At 45.0% G+C, this 22,467-nt stretch overlaps 1 protein-coding gene across 5 annotated transcripts in view; it reads right to left on the bottom strand.

Moving 5' to 3' along the window:
* The window catches only part of PCDH15 (protocadherin related 15), a 300,245-nt gene that overhangs the window by 52,920 nt on the left and 224,858 nt on the right, over positions 1-22,467 (bottom strand). For all 5 annotated transcript variants that reach the window (XM_066191711.1, XM_066191709.1, XM_066191706.1 and 2 more), the window contains 3 exons: positions 14,782-14,891; positions 13,421-13,561; positions 4,996-5,123 (listed from right to left, as the gene is read on the bottom strand). In XM_066191711.1, the coding sequence (XP_066047808.1) occupies positions 4,996-5,123; positions 13,421-13,561; positions 14,782-14,891 (379 nt within the window). The remainder of the gene's footprint in view (positions 1-4,995; positions 5,124-13,420; positions 13,562-14,781; positions 14,892-22,467) is intronic.

Below are 22,467 nucleotides of genomic sequence, written 5' to 3'. Positions count from 1 at the left end.
AGTTGGATTTTGAAACAAATAATTGGAAAAATGTATTTTATTGACATTTTTCTTTGGCCAGCAGCAGTTAGTGCTCGACAGAGTAACTGTGTGTGTGTGAGAGAGGGGAAGTAAAGGCCACACACATGGATTTCCTCCATGGGATGGGAATGATCCAGGCACACTCTCCATTCCCAGCCCCTGTAGGAGCCTTTACTCAGGAAGGCACATGCAGGACCAACAGCCTTCAAAATACCCCCCAAAAACAAAGTAATTGAAATAATCTTCAATTACATGGGTGAAAACCCCAAAAAGGGTGGGGGATTCTTTGGTTGCTGCCAGAGGAAAATAATAGGAAAATAAAAGATCCTCGAGTAAAAAGTTCAGGAAGCCAACATAAAAAGCAGGAATATGATTTTTAAAGGAAAAAAAAAATGCTTGGCATTCCTGTAATATTTGTCTTAGCAGGGCACACAGCTTTTGGGGGGGGGGCAGATGTTCCAGCAGCTGGGGGCTGTGCTGTTGTCACTTCAATGAGCTTTCAGAGGAGATTTTTACTCCTACCAAGCATCTTTCCTCCCTGTGCTGGGATCCATAGATCACATTTTAAGGAAGAAAAGGTTATGACTGGCAAAGCAGTTCAGTCTTGTGCAACAGCCAAAGGAGGGATGAGCCAAATGTTGCCCTGAAAGCTGTACTGGGTGCCCAAGGTGGAATCTCTGGAATTCCAGGACTTGCCACTCTCAAGATTCCCTTGTCATCCCAAGGAAAAGGAAATATCAAAATAAATCTACAGGTTATAGGCATAGAAAGAAAAATAATGGAGATTTAACATGGATAACAGATCTGGGGGGAAAAAAGCAATACTTGTGTTCTCTCCCTAGCCATAGCCAGGAATTTTAACTGTTTCTTTTATCCATTGTTTTAGTTCATTATGGGATCTGTAAGATGCCATGAAGATGAGATGAAGGAAGGAGGAATTCCTGCTCCCCTGTGTGTCCTCAGGGTCAGAACCTGCAGCCCAAAATGGCTTTGGTTTATTTTGCTCTCTTTTGTTTAGATATTCCAACGATATTCAATATTCAATAAGAGATATTCAAAGGGAATAAAGGATAAAGTTCCATTAAAAAACTGATCAGAAAGGGGCAAAAAGCAGAGGAAAGGGCAGGAAGGAAAATATTGTAAGAATCAAAGCATTTCCATCAAATACAGCAAATTCCAGAGCCTTGGATTCAATGGCATTGTTAAGGCAAGATTCCTCCCCTGAAAACATTTTCAGGACAAAAACACTTTCATAAACTGAGCAGGAATTCACACAATCCGCTTTCTCCACTAGAATTAGGACCTCAGATATTTCCTCATTTAAATCTGTAATAATTCAATAATTTCATATATAAAGGAAAAGCAGAGGGTAATACTGTTAATGTTTAAAAAGCGAGAGCTAATAACATCCCATTATAGGGAAAAACCAATTCCTGCTGGTAATTTCCCTAAAGATTCCGTGTTTGTGGGTTGTTTGGGGCTCAAGGAAGCCTGGCTGGAATTCTGAGGGGGAACAACAGCAGTTCCATGAAAACACCAGTGAAAAGCAAAATAATTCTAACACAGGGAAACACAAAGCAAAGCTCAAGGCACAGAATTCATAAATGAGAGGCTATACATGTTACATCTGGCTTTAATTAGTATATTCCTAATGAAAAGCACAAAAAGGTATTTAATTAAGAAACTGGGCTCTCAAATACACTGGAAATTCTGGGGAAAACAAGGCAATTGCAGAAAAGGGGACTTCAAGTATCAAGGAGCAAATCCTTGGCTAAAAATACCCATTGTATTCAAATATTTTCCTTTTATTTTTTTCTTGGAGCATCAGTACCTCCCACTGCTCTGAATGCAGTCAAATCCATAGAGAATAATTCATGTGGTTTATCACTCCTCAAATTAATTGTGATTAAAAATGACTTTTGGAGAATGATTTGTGGCATTCTGCTGAGCTTAAGCTTCCTTTTTATCAACTTAGAGGAACCTTAGTATGAATCTAGAACAAGGCAGCACATTATCCTCCTCTAAAAGGCTTTTATACTCAAATTAATGTATTTAAGAGGATGCTGCTGGCAGCAAACCCAACGATCTTAGAGAGTTGAGAGAAACTCCATAGGATTTGCCTTGGTCCATATCACCTCTTTGGATGATGAGAGAAATTTTTATCCAACATTTTATCGGTCTTCTTGTTTCTAAATTCAGTTTGTGTGGAAGATTATGGACTCAGGATTAGTTTTCTTCTCTTCCTAATTTAAAAAAAAATTAATTTATTTTTGGTGTTTGATTATTTTTATTATTTGTGAAAACTTTGTTCAAGGCAGAGTACAGCATGACTGAAGCAACTGAAGGTAAGCAACTGAATGTTCAGCCGTGCATCTGTGATCAATTGATCCAAAACTGATTTACGTCAACTACTCTGTTAATAATTAAAGACTACAGTCCTTAATTATCCCCTTAAGTTATTATGACCTGTTAAAGAAGAACTAATGGTGGGATTTTTGGGTTGGTTTTGAAAGTTGTAGTTTTCATCAGGTAATTTGAAATGCTGAAAGAGTTGGGATTGGCCAACCTGGAGACAAGAACCCCTGGGAAGACTTTGGAGCCCCTGCCAGGGCCTAAAGGGGCTCCAGGAGAGCTGGAGAAGGACTGGGGACAAGGGATGGAGGGACAGGACACAGGGAATGGCTTCCCACTGCCAAAAGGCAGGGATGGATGGGATATTGGGCAGGAATTGTTCCCTGGGAGGGTGGGCAGGCCCTGGCACAGGGTGCCCAGAGCAGCTGTGGCTGCCCCTGGATCCCTGGCAGTGTCCAAGGCCAGGTTGGACTTTGGGGCTTGGAGCAGCCTGGGATAGTGGAAGGTGTCCCTGCCCATGGCAGGGGGTGGCACTGGGTGGATTTTATTGTCCCCACCTACCCAAACCATCCCAGGATTCTCTGATTCCAATATCTCATGTTTGAGGCTCACCGAGGCTGTTGCCAGTGGCAGCAATAATGAGAAGACACTGAGAAAATCACTTTGCAAAATCACTCAGATGATGTGAAAGAAAGTGAGCAACTGTTAATGAATGCAGAAGATGAAAGCATATGCATTAAAAACCCCTCCCAAGAACCTGAATTTCCCCCTGGAATCCAAACCTGAATAATTTCTACAGTGCAAGCTCTGCGTGTACTTTATTAATGTTCTCCGAAGTTTCAGCTTGGAAAGCTGCTCATTTCATTCTACTCCTCAAGAACAGACATGCATTCGATTAATTATTCTTTAACCAGGCTGGAATGGGGATTGTGTTTAACTAACAGAGCAATTACTTTAGCTTTCTAAAGGCCAGGAAAAAAGGTAACAAGCACTGACTGTTGCAAATGCTAGCTGCTACAACAATAAATTCCAGCCTGATCCTCTGCAACAAGAGCACTTCTTAATTATTTCCAATTTTACTTTCACTAAACACGCAATTGTGTTTAATGCCATCCACTAATACCAACTCTTGGTTTAGGCCAGTTCCATTTTGTGCCAGTAAAACCAGGGAGGATTGGAACAGAAAAACTTAAAGACATAAAATTGACACTTCTTTCGGTCCTCCTTTGTGGACTTTGTGATCCTTTGTGATCACCTGTTTTGAGTCAAAAGTTTCTAAAGGGGAAAAGCAGATTCCCCTCATCACCCCCAAATTTCCCTTACCTTTTCTCCACCCATTTCTTATCCCCCTGACTGACACAAAAATATCTGTGCCTAAGAAATCCTCCTGGAAAACCAGGAAGGATTTCACAGCCTGTTCACATTTCATGGGATGACTCCAAACATGATTTGACATTTGTGGCTCATGTTTCATTTGCTTTCAGATGGAACAAAACATTCCTTTCCCTAAACTACTTTGCCTTCCAGAATTTTTTTATCTACTCCAGTGCCTCTGTCCTGTTATTTGCTCTCTACAATTCCCTGGAAGGAGGATGGAGTCAGCTGGGGATCAGTCAAGGGACAGGAGGAGAGGAAACGGCCTTGAGTTGTTCCAGAGGAGGTTTAGACTGAATAATTGGAAGAATTTCTTCATAAAATGTGTGATTAAGCAGTGACCAGGTCAGTGTGTTGGAGTCACCATCCCTGGAAGTGTCCCAAAATGTGTGGGAGCAGTGCCTGGGGACATTATTGGTGGTGACCATGGTGGATGGCTGAGCTTGATAGTCTTAAAAGTCTTTTTCAACCTTAATGATTCCGTGATCCTTCACCAGTTCTAAAGTTCATGGATTTGACACGATTCTTCGATTTGCCACCATTTTTGGATTCCTAATTTTGAGAAAGTAGAAGCTACACCAATTCCCCACTTCTCTGCCATTTCTGGGCTTATTTTGGGAAGGACTCTCATGAAACCAACAAAAAAATCCCCAACAAACAAACACAACAACAACAACAAAAAAACCAACCCAGCTAGGGACAACTTTATAATATTCTGACCATTTTATCATTCCTGGTGCTCTAAACATACCATTCATTTGTTTTATTGAAAACAAAGCTTTTAGTCTTGGCTATTAATATCTGATGCTAATTGTAGTATCTATATTACATTTCCGTTAATTTCCTCTCCCTTTAAAAACAAAACAAAACCAAACCCTATGGATGGTTAATGTTATACCCACTTTCCTCCTCGTGCAGACCTGAAATTGCTGGATTTTCCCTTTAAAACCTAAACAAGGTGCTGCCAAAAAAGAAAAAAACTTCAGGTGAAAACTGGCATTGAACATGAACCAAATATTTAAATATTAACAGATCTAAAGTGAGAGCGACAAACTGGCATGAGACAAAAGCACCTAAAATTGAGTACAAACAAAACCTGGGTTTTAACTCAAAATCAACCTTGTGTCAAGGTCAACCACCAAGCAGCTTTAGAAGATGCAAATTTCAAAATTTCCTGTAAAAATTCAAACCAATGAGTACAAATTTTCCCTCTGTAAGTGAAGGTTATTACAAAAACATCAGCCTTACCTTCACTTTAAGCACAGAAGAAAACATTCTAGCATCTTCAGAAACCCCTCCAATGTACATTTTTTTGGTGAACACAGGTGGGTGGTCATTTTCATCCTTCACCTCAATAAAGACCTTGGCTGTATTACCTAAAAGAGGGAATGAGAAGAGAAAACAGAATGTTTTGAAATAATTTGTAACATCTCCTGGCACTCCTGTGTTTACAGCTCAAGGAGATCATGTAAAATGAGTGAAGGGATAATAAACTAAAAAAAAAAAAAAAATCAATCCCTTAGATATGACAGAATGCTAAAACTGGATAATCCCAGAGTCACTGAGGCTGGAAAATCCCTCCCAGCCCATGGAGTCCCAGCTGTGCCTGATGCCCACCTTGTCCCCAGCCCAGAGCACTGAGTGCCACCTCCAGCCCTTCCCGGGACACCTCCAGCCATGGGCACTCCAAACCTCCCTGGGCAGCCCCTGCCAAGGCCTCAGCACCCTTTCCATGCAGAAATTCCTGCTGCTGTCCAAGCTGAGCCTCCCCTGGCACAGTTTGAGGCCGTTTCCCCTTGTCCTGTCCCTGTTCCCTGGGAGCAGAGCCCGACCCCCCCTGGCTGTCCCCTCCTGTCAGGAGTTGTGCAGAGCCACAAGGTCCCCCCTGAGCCTCCTTTTCTCCAGGCTGAGCCCCTTTCCCAGCTCCCTCAGCCTCTCCTGGGGCTCCAGCTCCTTCCCCAGCTACGTTTCCTTCCCTAGAAGAGCAATAGGGATCCATATCACACCTTAGTTCCACACCTTTTGGCCCCACTAAATGCCCACAGGTGTCACAAAGAGCTCATTAACAGCAGCTCTGCACCTTGCTTTATCTATTTTAATTATTCCCACTGCCATGGAAATACTTAATGGCTGATTCAGTCCTGGTGTCTGTAAACTCGTAAATGGTCACACAGAGTCTTTGCTCAGCAGCATCAACACTTAATTTCCTGTGTTAATTGAAAGCATCCCTAAGCCTGTCCTCCTCCCAAACCTGGCCTGGCACAGGGGAGCTCCACCAGCATTGCCTCGCCTGGGAGGTTCAACACAAAATGCCGCTGTTAATTTGCTTTTATTAGACTTCCTGCTTCAGCCCATTGAGCAATAAACATCTCCATCCTTCTGCACGGGGAAAAACATCCAGCAAAAACCAAGGAGCTGGTGCCAAAGAGATTCCACTGCACAGTAATCTCCACCAACATCTGCTTGCCTCTTTCAGAATTGTATAATCCAGAAAGATTGCTGGAAATGATGATATCCAGGTCATTAAAACCACATTTGCAAGTGATAAATTGTCTCCTTTCTGAGCTGGTCTTCCCAGCTCCTTTCAGTGCCAGGATAATTTCAGTGTTGCACAGGTGCCACTGATCTGAGTTACTTGTACAATGCAGGCTCTTTAGAAAAGGCTTAGGAGCTGTATGTTTAGGGGAGGAAAACAATAAACCAGAGACTATTTCTGACATGGCCAAAGTAATATTCTGCCTGTCTGCTGGCCCAGCTGATGGGAAGCAAATGATGGCTTCATAAATGGAACTGAAATCTGGAAAAAAAACCCAAATATTTAAAACGCTGTCCCTGAGGCAGCAGAGTGTCCTGGGGCCAAGGAGGCCAAAGGGATCCCGGGGGCAGCAGGAAGAGCCTTGGCAGCAGGGCAGGGAGGGATGGATGGTGGCCCCGTGGGCAGCCCTGGAGGCACCTCTGGAGTGCCGTGTCCAGCTCTGGATCCTCAGCACAGCAGGGCCAGGGAGCTCCTGGAGCGGGGCCAGCGGAGGCTGCGCAGCTGAGGAAGGGCCTGGAGCATGTGGGAAATGGCCAGGAAAGGCTGAGGGAGCCGGGGCTGTTCAGCCTGGAGAGGAGCCCCAGCTGAGAGGGGCCCCGAGCCCTGGGTGTCCCTGTGTGCAGGGAGGGCTCCCAGCAGGGCCCAGGCTCTGCTGCGGGGGCCCAGCAATGGCCCCAGAGCCACGGGCAGGGCCTGAGCCCAGCAATTCCCCCTGCACAGGAGGCACAACTTCTTCCCTGGGCAGTGCCCGGCCCTGAACACATTGTCCACACGGCCTGGGGGGCTCCTCCCTGGGGCTGTGGCAGAGCTGTGTGCACACAATGCTGTGCCCTGGGCTCTGGGATGGCCCTGCTGGAGCACGGAGGTGGCACCACGTGCCCACTGAATTCCCTTCACCCTCAGCCTTTATGTCGAGTTCTTCAGTATGGAGAGAAGGGGGGAAAAGAGAAGGGAAAGAAAAGAAAGGAAAGGAGATTAATTGTCAAATCTCTGTCTTCTTAAACCAGATCCTTCATGTCTCTGGCTGCATTACCAAACTACAGTAGGAAAATGAGATTCCCAGGCAGATTTCCTGCTGCAGCTCCATTCTTTAACGAAGAAGGTGGGATTAAAAGCAGGATAATGTGTGGAAGTGACCTTGCCCTGCTGAGCCTATAACCAGTCCTATCACTGGCTGCCACCAGTTTGGTGCTGGAGGGAAGGTCCTGACTTTATCGTTGCAGGGGGGTGATCCCTGCAACCCCCCCCCTGCAGGGGGGTTGGCTCATCTGTCCTGGTCCTCTCTAATTCAAATTAAACATCATTTGCATATTGCTCACTTTTGTCATGTCAGGCCAGTTTGGGTGAGGTGGCTGAGCCTTGTGCAAAGTTTGCCTTGCAATTTGCTCAACTCTCCATTTGTTTAATTTGCTGGCAGTTCTCTGAGCTGCCAAAACGCTGATTTGTTTAGCAAAGGGTGAATGCTTTGAGAATGGAGAAATGGAAGTTATTACATTAAGCGCCAAGCAAATTAAACACCCTGCATATCCACAAGCCAACATTAGAACCATCACCACGGAATATCTACCTGCATTTCAGCTTCCTGCCTGATTTCTGAACACAGTCCTTCATGCCAGCAGATGGTGCGGAATGCGGCATCTGTGAGCTCCTCCCTATCCCACCTTTGGGATCCAATTCCACAGCTGGCTGCAGGAAAGGGCTCTCCACCAGCTACAGAAGTTGCCTTACCCTCACAGTGGAATTCTCACTAAAATCCCTCAGCAGCAGCTGCGCCAGGTGGAAAGGTCATGCCAGACCCTTTCCCATGGGGATTTTTCCCAGTTCCTCTGCTTGATTCAGGAATATACCCTGCATGGGAACTCTGGTGCTTCTGAATCCACCACTCCTGCACCCCCAGCCTCCAGTCTGATGGAAAAGGCCACCAATGAAGCACACTCTGAGAGAGTCTGGTTCAGGCTTTGTCATTAGACTCCTTTTCCCTTCATATTCCAAAATTTTAACTGCTTTTCCAAACACTGGGTGTGGCTGGAACCCCCTTTGTGAGGACAGTGATCATCACAGGCTGTCAGTATTCACACTCACCTTCCAGAGAGGAAATTTATACCCTCATGTATGTAAAACTCCCCATCTTTTGTGTTTTAAGTCTGGAATCCAGCTCCAGTTACTTTTTTTTTTTCCTTCAGGGATTCCAGGAGTTGAAAGCAGGATTTACTCCTTGGTGGTAATTCTTGTGAGACCTCCCAGAATCCAAGTATAAAGTCTTATTGCTTATGGCTGTGCTGCCTGAAGAGCTGCCCAGGTGAAAGAACAAAAAAAGCATCTTTCCCATGACAAAGCAGCACAGGCTGCCAAGGTGGCCAAAAAGAGCCAAGAAAACTGATTTCAGCGGAACCTCAGTCTCCTGCAACGTTCCTTTTCCCTCCTCTTCTCCAGCACCCTGGAGATGAGCTGCAGTGCACAGAAAATATAGAACTGCAGCTGCTTCTAAGTCATCCTCAGCTTCTAGGCACCAGCTAAATAATCACTGCCCAGACTTTTGGATCTTTCAGCTTCTGTGGTTTGCTTAAGGGGAGTGAAAACATCCCGAAAGCTGCTCTAAAGCAAAGCTGAGGAACCTCTGAAACACCTAAAATGAGTAGACCATGAATAAGTAATGCAGAAAACAAGCCCAACAGAAAATCCTGGGTCACTGGTGTGTACTAGCATTTCATTCCCAGAAGTTTTTCCCAAACATCCTCTTTTCCAGTCTCCCCATCTAAAAATGTGACAGATCCGTGTGAGCCTGTAGTTCCTTGCCAGGCTGCAGAAACGAAGCTGGACTAAAGCAATGATTTTTGGACACTGGGACAGCATCAACGATGCTTTGAGTGCTCCCAGGTGAGTTTTACTCCGTGCTTTCACCAGCAGCACTGCACTTGCCTTCTGTAACATTCCAACCCAGCCGCAGATCCAGCTGCTCTTCAGGCATGGATAATTCTAACATAAACCCCTGCGTCTCCAAAAGCAGTTCTGCAGGAGGCAACAGCAGAATTTCAAAGAACCTTTCCAAAGTTCATCTGAATCCAGCTGGGAGGGAGAATTGTAATTTGCCAGGGTTTAGGAGCACTTTGCTTTACTCCTGCCTTACAAGTGCGTGGAGCAGGCTTTGTGCTTTGGCAGGTGAGCCGTGCTGAACTGCAGCTGGGCTCCATCTTACATTCCTGGATTTGGCAGAACCAAGCAGGAATCAGCACTGAATATTTTTCAGTGGCATTTAGATCTAAATGAGCCCATAAAGCCTGGAGAAAGTCATCATGTGCTGTCACTGCTCGAGAGAGTGCAAAATAGAAGCAAAGAGCAACGTGTTTGGAGCAGCACGGAGCCACCAATTTAAATTCATATAAAACCTCTTTTTCCAACAAATGATGACCAGAGTGGGAGCTCAGGTTTTATGCAACCTCTCTAAAATGAACTGCTTTGCTGCCCAAAGAAACTGGAAGTTTTTCCAAGCTCCCCCAGAGCTGTGAGGCAGCAGGATCAGTTCTCCAGGCTCTGCTTGCATTGAGTCCATCTGTCACAGCTCCTGGATTTGGGAACTGCCAGAGCAGCCAACTTGTAAAGCATGACCAGCACCAACTTTTGCAACTAAAAACATAAGGCTGCTTTACTGTTACATCAACACCACAGGGACACCGCAATCATGCTCATATTTAACATAGTGGAATCATCATTCCCAATTACTATGGAACAGCTTCAGAAATTTAGTCGTAAAACTCCAATTTCCACTTTATCCCCGAAGGGTTTTCTGGGTTTAGAAACCAAAATCGGAAGGAGACAGGACTGTTGCCTTACGCCCAACCCCCAGAGGAAAGCCCTGTTCACAGCTGGGAATACAGCAGAGCCAGGACAGTGCCTTTGTACCAGGTCTGGGGTGACAAACAGTTCTACCTGACTGGATAAAACATGGAAATAATCAATGGAAGGGTGATTTTGTTTTCAGATCTTCTGACAGCAAGATAAAAACCATGTCTAACCAGGTTCTCTCATAGAATCATCCAGGTTGGAAAAGACCTCCAACTTGATGGAGTATGACCTGTGATCAGTCTCCACCTTGTCACTCAGTCAATTAATTCCTCTTAAGTACAGGAAAAGCCACCACGGGGTTCTGTCATTATCTTTACATCTCTAGGAATGTGAAATCACAGAATCCCAGGATGGTTTGGGTTGGAAGGGGCCTTAAAGCCCATCCAGACCCACCCCTGCCATGGACAGGGACACCTTCCACTGGCCCAGGTGAGTCCAAGCCCTGTCCAGCCTGGCCTTGGACACTTCCAGGGATCCAGGGGCAGCCACAGCTTCTCTGGACATACCCACCATTGCATTGGTTCTACAGATGGGACCAGGTTGAATTAGGAGGTAAAATTCTCTCTTTGTCCCTCCTTGTCCTTCCTGTACCAATGCTCTTTGTCCCTGGGTTTAGGCAGCACTTTCTCTCTGCTACTCCCTCTGCTGCCACACAAATCCTCCTGCTTCCTCCTACCCCTTACCTTCTTACCTCAAGGAGCATCAAGCCATGCTCCTGGCCCTGCACAGGACAGCCCAAGAATCCCACCCTGTGCCTGAGAGCATTGTCCAAACTCCATTAATATTTCAGGTCCTCAGCATCACCAAGGAGAACTCCAAGCTTTTTAACTCATCTTCATCACCAAACCCAGCTCACCTGCCATTCAAATGAAGCAAAACCACACAGCAATTTCATATCATAAACTTTCAGTTAAAGTAACTCTAATGAGTTTGACTCTGCTGAAAGCAAGAATGTGACTTTGCATGATTTAGCATCATCTACAAAACCCCCAGTTTAAGTCACCAATTTGATGTTCTCATACTCCAAAGGACAACTCAATTTACTTTCTCTCCTCATACATTTATTCAATTATTGCCACGCTATCACCTGGCACATCACTGAATGACGAGCTCAGTTACACTTACTGCACTTTCACTTCTCCCCTGCACAGATGAAAACTCCAGCTCCTACTTCTTTATAATTATTTCCTATAATGCCATCACTGAAAACAATTTGGTGCCCAGCTTCTGAGCTTCGTGACACTCAGCCCTGTGTGGTGGCTGAGCAGTTTGCCAGGGCTGTGTTATTTACAGAATCCCAGGATCACTGAGGCTGGAAAATCCCTCCCGGCCCATGGAGTCCCAGCTGTGCTCAGTGCCCACCTTCTCCCCAGCCCAGAGCACTCAGTGCCACCTCCAGCCCTTCCTTGGACACCTCCAGCCATGGGCACTCCAAACCTCCCTGGGCAGCCCCTGCCAAGGCCTCAGCACCCTTTCCATGCAGAAATTCCTGCTGATGTCCAAGCTGAGCCTCCCCTGGCACAGCCTGAGGCCGTTTCCCCTTGTCCTGTCCCTGTTCCCTGGGAGCAGAGCCTGACCCCCCCTGGCTGTCCCCTCCTGTCAGGGAGTTATGCAGAGCCACAGGGTCCCCCCTGAGCCTCCTTTTCTCCAGGCTGAGCCCCTTTCCCAGCTCCCTCAGCCTCTCCTGGGGCTCCAGCCCTTGCTGTGCTCCGTTCCCTGCCCAGGACACACACAATGTGTATTTTGAAGTGAGGGGCTCAGAAATCCCTGCAGCTGCAGAGTAGGTCACCAACAAATTCCAGAACAAATTCCACTAATTCAGGGGTATCCGAGACCTGAACTGGGAGCAGGTCACTGCCACTGGGTGTCACAGCTCTGTATTAATTCAGTGTCGCACAATCCTGGGGCTCTGCATTCCAAGTCATCCAGCTCCAAAGTGGTTCATCAGTTCAACCTCGGCAAAGCCCACAGTGATGTGTTAATTGTGCCCCATCTCCTCCCACTGCAGCTCATCAGTTCAGTGCCCTGAAGCTCAGAAGTAGTGTTTAACCTGATTAAAATTCCTCAAAAAAAAAGAGGAATGGAAGAAAATGGAATGGAATTCATTGTATAAATGCAGGAATCAAACCCAGAGACCAAGGGATCTCCATTACAAGGTCAGAAGTGATTCAGCTGGTCAGACACTTCTAAAGTATTTTAAAACTATGCGTTTATATTTCAATATATACATTTATACATAAAACTCTTTAGTCATCCCTGCAGCACAGTGCACATTCTAAGGAATATATGTTGTATACTCCTAGAGAACCAAAGGCACCCAGCTCGTGTTCCTTTAAGCTGGCCTGAAGGGAAACTCCAGTCATTATCAGGCATTCCTGAATAAATTCATTCAGCCATCACTTTTTTGGAACTGCTGCTCAGTTGGGAGAGCTGCTCTAGCGCAGACTGTGAGTCAGAAGAGGAATGGAGGGAAGGACCTGCTGACTGTCTCGTGCCTTCAGCCATGTCAGAAAGGTTTGGAGAAGGCTGTGTGCTGCATGGAAGCCTGATGTGCTCCCTGGGTATTCCTTGGCTGTATTTTATGGATATAACCTTACCTGGATTTCTCCCAGGCACAGGGAGAAGCAGGCAGCTCTGCCTTTCTGTCCCCTGGCAGGTACATCCTCAATGGTGGCTAAACCAGTACAGGATCTCACCCTGCTCTTAACAAAGCCAAGCTCCTGACCACTGATTAACCCCAACATGTCACACCCCACACACTCAATTCTTACTCAAGGGAAAACAAATTTCCAGGATAATCCAAGCTCAAAATCCCAAAATCTCCTGCTGGTTCTGTGGGTAGCATTGGAAAGAAACGCTGGTGAAGGTATTGGAACTTCCACCCCTGTACAGTGTGTCAGGCCATTGCCAAGGTTTATGGCATGTTCCCAAATATTTAAGCACCTTCAACTAACATTGAATCCCAGAATCCCAGAGTGATTTGGGTTGCAAAGGATCTCAACTCCCATCCAGTGCCACCCCTGCCATGGGCAGGGACACCTTCTGCTGTCCCAGGCTGCTCCAAGCCCCAAAGTCCAACCTGGCCTTGGACACTTCCAGGGATCCAGGGGCAGCCACAGCTGCTCTGAGCAAGTCAGGCTGAGAGATCCAAAAATGCATTGTGGGCTGTAACCCCACCATCACCACCACCCCCCTAAAACAGCAAGGTCACTAGAGAGCAGTTTCAGCATTCTCAGCAAACACCAGCAATATCTGTGTAAAAAAGATGGAAAACGGGGAATTTTTGACACTTACTTTTGGAGGGAACCCGCAGGTTGGATCTCACCACCTGCAGGGAGTCTGCCTGCACTCGGAGCTCGTAACTTTGGACACTCTCATAGTCCAGAGGCTTTTTCACAGAGATCACTCCTGTTCTGTTGTTAATGGCAAATACATCTGGAAGCCAGCAAAAATACAGGAATTTTATGAGAGCCATAAACAGGGATTTTTCAATGCCCAAGATTTTTATTTTGAGTACGACACAATTCTCTGACACTGCCAAGCAAGGAATTTCCTCCCTGCCTTCTTCCCTCCCAGCCTCAGGCTTGGAAAACTATCTTTAAAGGTATTTTTAAGGAGCAGAGAGGCTGGATCCTCTACTACTGGGATAACCAACCCAGCATCACAGAATCATGGAATATCCTGAGCTGGAAGGGACCCAAATGATCAGGGAGTGTAACTCCCTCCACAGGACTTGAGTACAAATGAAAAGAAGGGACGAGACAAAGAGCCCACTGTCACAAAAAGGAGGATGGGATGGGGAATCCTTTAGATCCCTCCCAGTTATTCTGTGTTATTTTGTCAAGATGTGCAGGTGGATCACAGAGAGTTATCCCAGCAGGATATTTTGTTTGGATATCAGGCTCTAATCCAATATTTGTTACAGCATGGCTGAGTCTGTAATCCCTTAAACCAGATTTATAAGCAAGTACTCCATCAAAGCAATTTATATTTTCAGTTTGACATACTGTGGACTCACACCACGTGGCATCCATGGGAATTTTCACATCTGTGAGAATTATTTTCTTTTAATTTTGCTAATTAATCTGATCTTTATCTTATCTCCAAAGGCCTGATAATGGTAGTTACAGAATTGTAGAATGGCTTGCGTGGAAAGGGACCTTAAAGCCCATCCAGTGCCACCCCATCCCATGGGCAGGGACACCTTCCACTATCCCAGGCTGCTCCAAGTCCCAAAGTCCCACCTGGCCTTGGACACTTCCAGGGATCCAGGGGCAGCCACAGCTGCTCTGGGCACCCTGTGCCAGGGCCTCACCTCCCTCCCAGGGACAATTCCTTCACAATATCCTATTTAAACTTCTCTGTTCCAGCTTGAAGCCATTTCCCCTTATCACGTTCTTTATAAAAAGTCCCTCTCCAGGCTTCCGGTAGGTCCCTTCCAGCCCTGGATATCCCTCCGGCTTGTCCAGATGAGGTGGGATTTCACCTTGACGAGCTGAGAGTTGTTTTCCTGACCTTTCTTGCAGACCTCTGGTGCACCCACCAGGTTCCCCATAACGACAAGACTGAAATATTATCATCATTATTATTATTATTATTATTATTATTGTTGTTGTTGTTGTTGTTGTTGTTGTTGTTGTTGTTGTTACACTTACCCTCTTCATTCCCTGACACAATGGAATACACCACTGTCTGGTTCAGGGCGGCCGCAGTGACAACGGTGACCACGGTTCCCTTCGGGGCGCTTTCACTCACTGGGGGAGGTCTGCAGAGTGGAACAGAAGCATTTGTGTTACGTTCCTGAGCAGCAGAGTATTGAAACTCACTCCTCAGGTTAGTATCTCCTCCATCTATTAGGCTGCCAAAGGATCTGTTACTAGGGAAAATCGTATCAAAAAGGAAAACGTTTGACCTTTGAGAATGCAAAACCCACTAAGAAGTCCGATAGACAAGAGGTGGCAACGTAAAGATCTAATGATTCTTGGAGCTGAGAAGTGGGAAAGCAGGGAATAATGGGGAGAAACAAGAACCACCACAGCCTGATACATTGGAAGCAAAAGACAAAATAGATATTTTCTATATATATTTTATATAGATCTATAGACCTCTTTTACAACAGATCTTGAATATATTCAAGTCTACTAAGAAAAATCAGTAATCTGTCAGAAAACCACGCAGGAAAATTCATTCATAGGTAAAATTCCATGCCTTAAACAGGAATCACCTTGGGGCCACCTCCACGGGAATTTCCACTCCTCACAAAGATCCAAAAATGTTCCTGACAGCACATTTTGGTACCAAAACCCAAGATTCTTTTCAGGAAATGGACTGCAACTCAAGGCTACCCAACCACTGTGAGCGTGGGCAGGCCCTGGCACAGGGTGCCCAGAGCAGCTGTGGCTGCCCCTGGATCCCTGGAAGTGTCCAAGGCCAGGCTGGACTTGGGGCTTGGAGCAGCCTGGGAGAGTGGAAGGTGTCCCTGCCCATGGGATGGGGTGGCACTGGATGGGCTTTAAGGTCCCTTCCAACCCAAACCATTCCATGACTCTGTGCTGATGACTTTAAACCAGAAATCCAAACAATTTCAACAAGGAGAAGTGAGAGCCTTGAGCTCATCTCAAATCCTCATCCTCAGATTTCCCTCATGGCAAGCAATGGATGAACTCAAACTCTTCAAAACAAATTTAAAAGGAATTTTTGACACTCATCCATGGATAAAGATGGAAGGTTTTTTAATGTATTATGAAGATATTTTCAAAAATTACATACATTCTGTAGATAACAGAAGAAACACCAGGTGAGGATCTGCTCAGAGAGGCTCCTGAGTCCGAGAATCAGTTGTGCACTGAACTTCAAAATTCTGGACAAAATCTACAACTGCCTCTTTCCAGGGAATATCATGGAGGTATTTGGAAGGCCAATTGTCACCTGGGGAAAGGGGTGGCCCTGGCAGTGCTGGGAGAAGAGTTTGATTAGATGATCCCAGGGGTCTTTTCAGGCCTAAATAATTCTGTGATTTCATGAACATTTTACCACTTTCCCCTTTCATCTTCCAGGTGGTTTTCAAATCCTCCACACCACACCACATTTTCCCATTCTAAGGGCAGGGAATGGGAAATGCCAGAGCTCCAGGAGGTATCAGGGACAGGGTGGGATTGTTGTGATGTCTGTGCAGGTCCAGGAGCTGGGATCAGTGGTCCCTCTGTGTTCCTTACAACTCAGGATATTCCATGGTTCTACGAAATTTGGAACCCCAGGACACAATCCCAACTACTGAACCCAAACTTTTCCCATCAAGAAGTGGCCAGTCTTCCCTTGAACTCTGCCATACAAACATTTCCTTTGGAATTAATATTGCTTTGAACTTCCTAGAAACATCTAGAGATAATGAATATATGGAATTAAGTTTTGGATCATGCAATATGACAGTGATCTCCTCTTTTTTTCCACTGATGGAAAAATCCCCTTTTTACTCAAACACACATGCATGGAGCAGATCCCTCTGTTCCCACAGTTCTGTGTCAGTGGTTGGAATAAAATTCCTTGTTGCTCCTTAATTTATTAAGCTCTTAACCCATTGCTATGAAAAGCTTTTAAATGTGCATTTTACCAATGCAAATGTTTATCTTGGGGACTAAAAAGCTGCCAAAAAGGTAGGGAAAGACAGGTGAAAAAAGCTGCCAAAGCTGGAGTTCTTTTGATGAGGTCAGAGAGGAAAATGCCCTTTTTATGCTGCATTATAGATGATGTTTTCTTTGTCCTCTAAAGGGGTGGGAATGGAACAAAAGCCCTACATTTCACTCCCAGCACAATTCCAGGATATTTCTGCAGTGGGAATGACCTTATAGATCCCTCTGCCAATGCTGAATCCAATGGATTGACAAGTCAGTAATAATTTGTGAGAGGTTTTGTGTTTGCTCTGGAGGGAGGGGGCAGAACAGGCTCCCCCATGGTAATTGCACTGATTTCATTCCCTTCCTTTAATTCCAAGGATTGAGAACAACAGGAGCAATGCATCTGCTGGGGTAAAACACCCAGCTCATCCCTTCAGAGCATTCCTCTGGATCGTGGAGAAGCAAAGCAGCAAAATATGAGAATCCAACTGCCTATATCCTGCTCTTTATCTTGTGCCCCCAGCTCTAATAACCTTTCCAAAGAAATAAATTCCTTATTTTCCAGTGCTTGAATGGCTAAGATGGAAAATGATGCTTTCCCCCTGACATATTATTTGAAGGTGTTTTAGGGCACAGGCAAAGATGTTTTTATGCCATAAGTTTGCGTCACTGGATGAAAAAAGCTGGAATTTTTGTGCGAAGAGGAAAACAGGAGAATCCAGCCCAAGGCACCCAGAACAGGATTAGAAAACCTCCCAGGGAGTGGAAGGGAAGGGAATTTCTGTGAGCTCAACACCACTGGAAGGCAAGGAGGGTGAATGATTGGTTTGTCACTGTCACCTGGGTGCGACTGGTGAGTCTCTGTCTCCCAGCCCAGTGCTGACTCCACGGAACAAGGACTTGCATCTCAAGCAGTGGCAGCTTGGATTCGGGAAAATGTGTGTGATTTTTCCCTTTGGAATGACTGGTTTAGAGTGATTTTCTGCTGGTATTTTATTTGGTTCATAATAACAAAAAAAATTAGCAAATATGGTTATAAAGTTCAATTATTTATACAGCAGGTACTGAAGCAGGATTTGGCATGGAAAAATTAGGGAGTGAGTTACCAGGTGATTACAGGAGAAGGATCCTTTTCCCCCCTACTTTTCCTTCTGTTAGTAGTGCTGACTGCATTTTTAATAAAACCCTTTACTTCTTTATATCAAAGGAAAAGGAAAGTAGAATTTTAGGAATTATTTTTCAATGAAATGTTCTGGTGAGATGTTTCCTAGGGAAGAGGAAAGCTCAGGGAACCAGATCCCGGCAGGGAATCTGTGCTTGGAAAAGCTGAGAGTCAGAGCTCCCAACACCATGTTAATGAAATGTAGGAATAAATCACTCTGGGGGTGTGGATATGGAAGTGAAATTATCCATAATTTTAGTATTAAAGCCCATTGGCATCCAGCAATGTGTTATCCTTGGAATTTATCCCATCGATCTGACCAATCCAAGTGTGTGACTGCACCCTATATTGTGCATGGTGGGATTTTCCCCCCTTTTTTACCTTCTGCAGAATCCTGACAGGAATATTCCTGCCTTCAAGGCCTCAGGTTTAATTTGTGAGGATTGGAGGGATAATGTGAGCACAGAGAGATCAGGAGAGCAAAACCTGACATTTAAAATACAATAGGTTAAGACGGGATCACTGGAGCAATGTCCAGACTCCCTTGTCAATTGTTTTGGAGATAAATACCATGGGAAGGTCAGAGTGCCTCCAACCAATTTGGGAATTGAGATAGAAAGGCAGGATACCAAGTCCAGGAAGGAATATGTGTCACTCTGAAGATAAACCGCTTGATAAATACATCTAATTAAGAAAAAAAAAAAATTTTCCAGAAAAAAACCTATCATTGCCTGGAATAAGTTGTTCAGGTAGTTACTAGGAAAGCAAAAACTTGATAACTTGATGGATTATTGCTCTAAAACATGTATAAAACTTGATAAAGTGATGGGTTATTTCTCTAAACTGTGTCCAGGTCTACCTTTTTTTGAGCAAGCACAGGAAGCCATGGTAGTTTGCATGTGCTGGTGAAAGGATGAAAAGAGCTGCCATGGGGATGATGGAATTCCAGACTGGTTTAAATTGGAAGGGATCCTTAAAGCCCAACCCTGCTATGGTCAGGGACACCTTCCACTATCCCAGGCTGCTCCAAACCCCAAAGTCCAACCTGGCCTTGGACACTTCTAGGGATCCAGGAGCAGCCACAGCTGCTCTGGCCTTCTCACCACCCCAAGAATAAAAATATCCTCAATGTTAATCAAGTTGAGGTGAACAATGTAATTAAACGGCACCAAAACTTAATTTCTGAAGGGTTTTTATGGATCTCCATAGATTAAAATATAAATATATATATATAAAAAATTACAATATTCTGTATAAATAGATATAAAATATAAAGTCCACAAAGTAGAGACAAGTGAAGTGGCTCATATGGAATCCATTCACATCCCACTATTAAGCTTCAGCTCTAAACCAATTTTCCAAATTATTATTGGGTTTGCTGGCTTGAAATTTAATTTTTTATTAAATCTCGAATTCATGCTTTTGGAGATAGACAAGTTTCATGGTGAATTTAAAGCATATTGGCTATCAGGCAAATTGAAAACGGTCTGGGAGTGATGTGTTTAGTGCAGGGAAAAAGAAGAAGTAGTAAAGTAGACAGGAAAAGTTAAAATTTTACTTGGACAATTCCAGTGGTTGTGCCCTGCAATGTATCTGAGACATGCTGTCCCTTTCCCACTCTGATCAAGACACAGATAATTAGGATACAGCAAATACAGAGATTAAAAAAAAAAAGGCACATGTATATATTTTCAGTATTTTTGTGCACAAATAATGTCTTTATTTTAATCTTGTTCTTCTTTGCGGTTGCTTTGTTTATTTTCTGAGGGATAAACTCATTCTGTGGTTTCATACTCAAAGAAATCAATGAGGTCTCTCCTGGACTCCATCCCATCCTGGATGCTCCCAAGATACCATTTATTATTCCTGTGTAAAAGTTAAAGTGAATCAAAGGACCTAAATACCACCTTGCTGTGATGGTCATGGAAAAAACCACTGTGGAAATGGATGAAACAGTGGTCTGGGAATAGTTTAAAGTTGTCATGGTCAAAGGGTGGTTGTGTGGAGAAGGGAAGATTAAAACTCTAGATAAGGCTGAGGTGGGATGGGGATTAAAGTGGGTATTAATTGTGGTTTATCTCTAAGATTTGTGGGATGCAGGTGGATTAGCATTTATTGCAAGGGACCTTCTTACATCCAGGGATGGGATGGATGTTAATCCTGGGCATGTGAGTCTTGGGAAGGAATCAGAAATCACAGATTTGGGAAAGTGGTGAGCTCAGAAGTTCAGAGGAACCATTTCATTAAAGATGTTTCAAATATTTCAAAACAATTCCAGGGAAGGGAAGGGAGCTGGGGAAGGGGCTGGAGCCCCAGGAGAGGCTGAGGGAGCTGGGAAAGGGGCTCAGCCTGGAGAAAAGGAGGCTCAGGGGGGACCTTGTGGCTCTGCACAACTCCTGACAGGAGGGGACAGCCAGGGGGGGTCGGGCTCTGCTCCCAGGGAACAGGGACAGGACAAGGGGAAACGGCCTCAAGCTGTGCCAGGGGAGGCTCAGCTTGGACAGCAGCAGGAATTTCTGCATGGAAAGGGTGCTGAGGCCTTGGCAGGGGCTGCCCAGGGAGGTCTGGAGTGCCCATGGCTGGAGGTGTTGATAAAATGTGTGGATGTGGCACCTAGGGACATGGTTAGTGGTGAGCAGGGTGGTGGTGCTGGTTGATGGTTGGATTTGATGATCTTTGATTTTTTTCCTGATGTGAGATGCAAATTTCAAATGCATGTTGGAAGCTCCAGCTTAAGTGTCAGGAAAACATTGACTGCTTTTACCCCCACGTCTCAAAAATGCTGCAACTAGAAGGTTGCCTGTGGTCTTCCTTGAATAAAATGTTAATTCCATCCTAGTAAGGGTGGGGAAAGCAGAGGTAGGACCTGGATATGGTGGGAAAAGGATGATCCAAATGGATGCTCTAAATCTACCAGCATTGAACAAAACATTCTGAGGGACAAAACACATTTGAGGGACAAAAATAGCCCCCTGTGGATTCTGACAAAAAAAGGAAAATGATTTATGAGGGGAAAAATGATCCCTAATAGGGGAAAATCGCAGGGAGCTCTGCTAGAAGGGGAAAAGTGAAACTCCAGTAAACAGAGGTTTAAGGAAATGCTGCTCAGGAACAGCCTGATGGAAAAGCATCTAAGGTGGAACTGATATCCTGGCAGTGTCCAAGGCCAGGTTGGACAGGGCTTGGAGCAGCTTGGGATAGTGGAAGGTGTCCCAGGACAGGGCAGGGGAGAGACGGGATGGGATTTAAAGTCTCTTCCAGCCAAAACCATTCTGGAATTCTCTGATTCATCAAGACCTCAACCATTCACAGATATTGAGAACCATGAAACATCCCAAGTTGGAAAGGACCACTCCTCCCAGTTCCTGAGCTCCAACCCAGAGCACTGTGGAGGCTTTTTCCACCTTTCTGAAGGAAGCACCAAATTACAGAGATTCCAGCCGTGGAATGCCACCCCCTACCCTCACTGTCACTGTGTAGGGCTCCCCATTCCATATTTTCCCAATGAGGAAAACTCTCTGAGTGAACAGCAGGAAACCAGGGAACTGCGAAAAATCTCTTGGAATAATTGGCTCCTGATACAGCTCCGTGATTTTGTTTTGTGAAATGCTTTTGCTTGGATGGTGTTTGACTCCAACACTGAAGGATTTAATTGGGTGGAAAACATTACAACGTCTCTTCCACTGAGGGAGAGCGAGCTCCACGTGTCCCCAGATCTCCCTTTCTAGGCAGAACACATTTCCACAGCAGTGCTGGTGCTGGGATAGAAATAAAACTAAATGAAATTCCACACTACATTTACATCGAGTTATAGCCTGGAATTCACAGCTTCCCATATTTCCCCATAAACCTTCAGATTGCTGGGCAACTGGACACATCTTTTCTGACAGGTCGGGGAGCTGTAATGCAACACTAACAGAAGCCGTAAGTTTGCAAAATTCCCCATTTTTCCTGTTCTGGAATGACTGAACACCTGGCTAATGTGCCCACAGGCACTAATTAGGAAGCAATGACGCCGCTCCCGGTTCCCATTCCATTCCCTGCTCCAGCAGCACTCTGCTACGAGCAATGACCTTCCCCTTGCAGAGAATGTGGAATTTATTAATTAACACAACACCAAAAAGGACCCAAATCCCTTTCAACTTTTACTGTTTTAAATTGAGGACGTGCTCATAAAGAGGACAGGCCTGCTAAAAATACCTCTTTATATTCATCTGAGGTTCCAGCTACATCTGGGCTCCATTGTTTCATAGCGCTACTAATTAATATCTGTTAATTAAGAAATGAAAGTGCTGCCATAAGTTGTTGTGAAGTAATGGAAACTTGTGGATTAAATCCTTGATCCAGAGGTGATCTGGGTGAAGTCAGGACAAAAGAAAGAAGAGCTTGGGAAAGGGGCTCTGTATGGCAGATTTGATTTTCTCAAAAATTTGATTTATTTGGTTTATTGAGTTTAACCTTCTTTTTTTGGTTGTCCGGAGGAGCTGTGGCTGGAAGTATCCAAGGGATGCTGGACAGGGCTTGGAGCAGCCTGGGATAGTGGAAGGTGTCCCTGTCCATGGCAG

This window comes from Chamaea fasciata, unplaced genomic scaffold (assembly GCF_029207755.1).
Source record: "Chamaea fasciata isolate MVZ Bird 193981 ecotype frontalis unplaced genomic scaffold, bChaFas1.0.hap1 SCAF_9, whole genome shotgun sequence".
Classification (NCBI taxonomy): Eukaryota; Metazoa; Chordata; class Aves; order Passeriformes; family Sylviidae; genus Chamaea; species Chamaea fasciata.
Note: the sequence above shows the minus strand (reverse complement) of the source record. Positions and strands in the feature narration are given on the sequence as shown.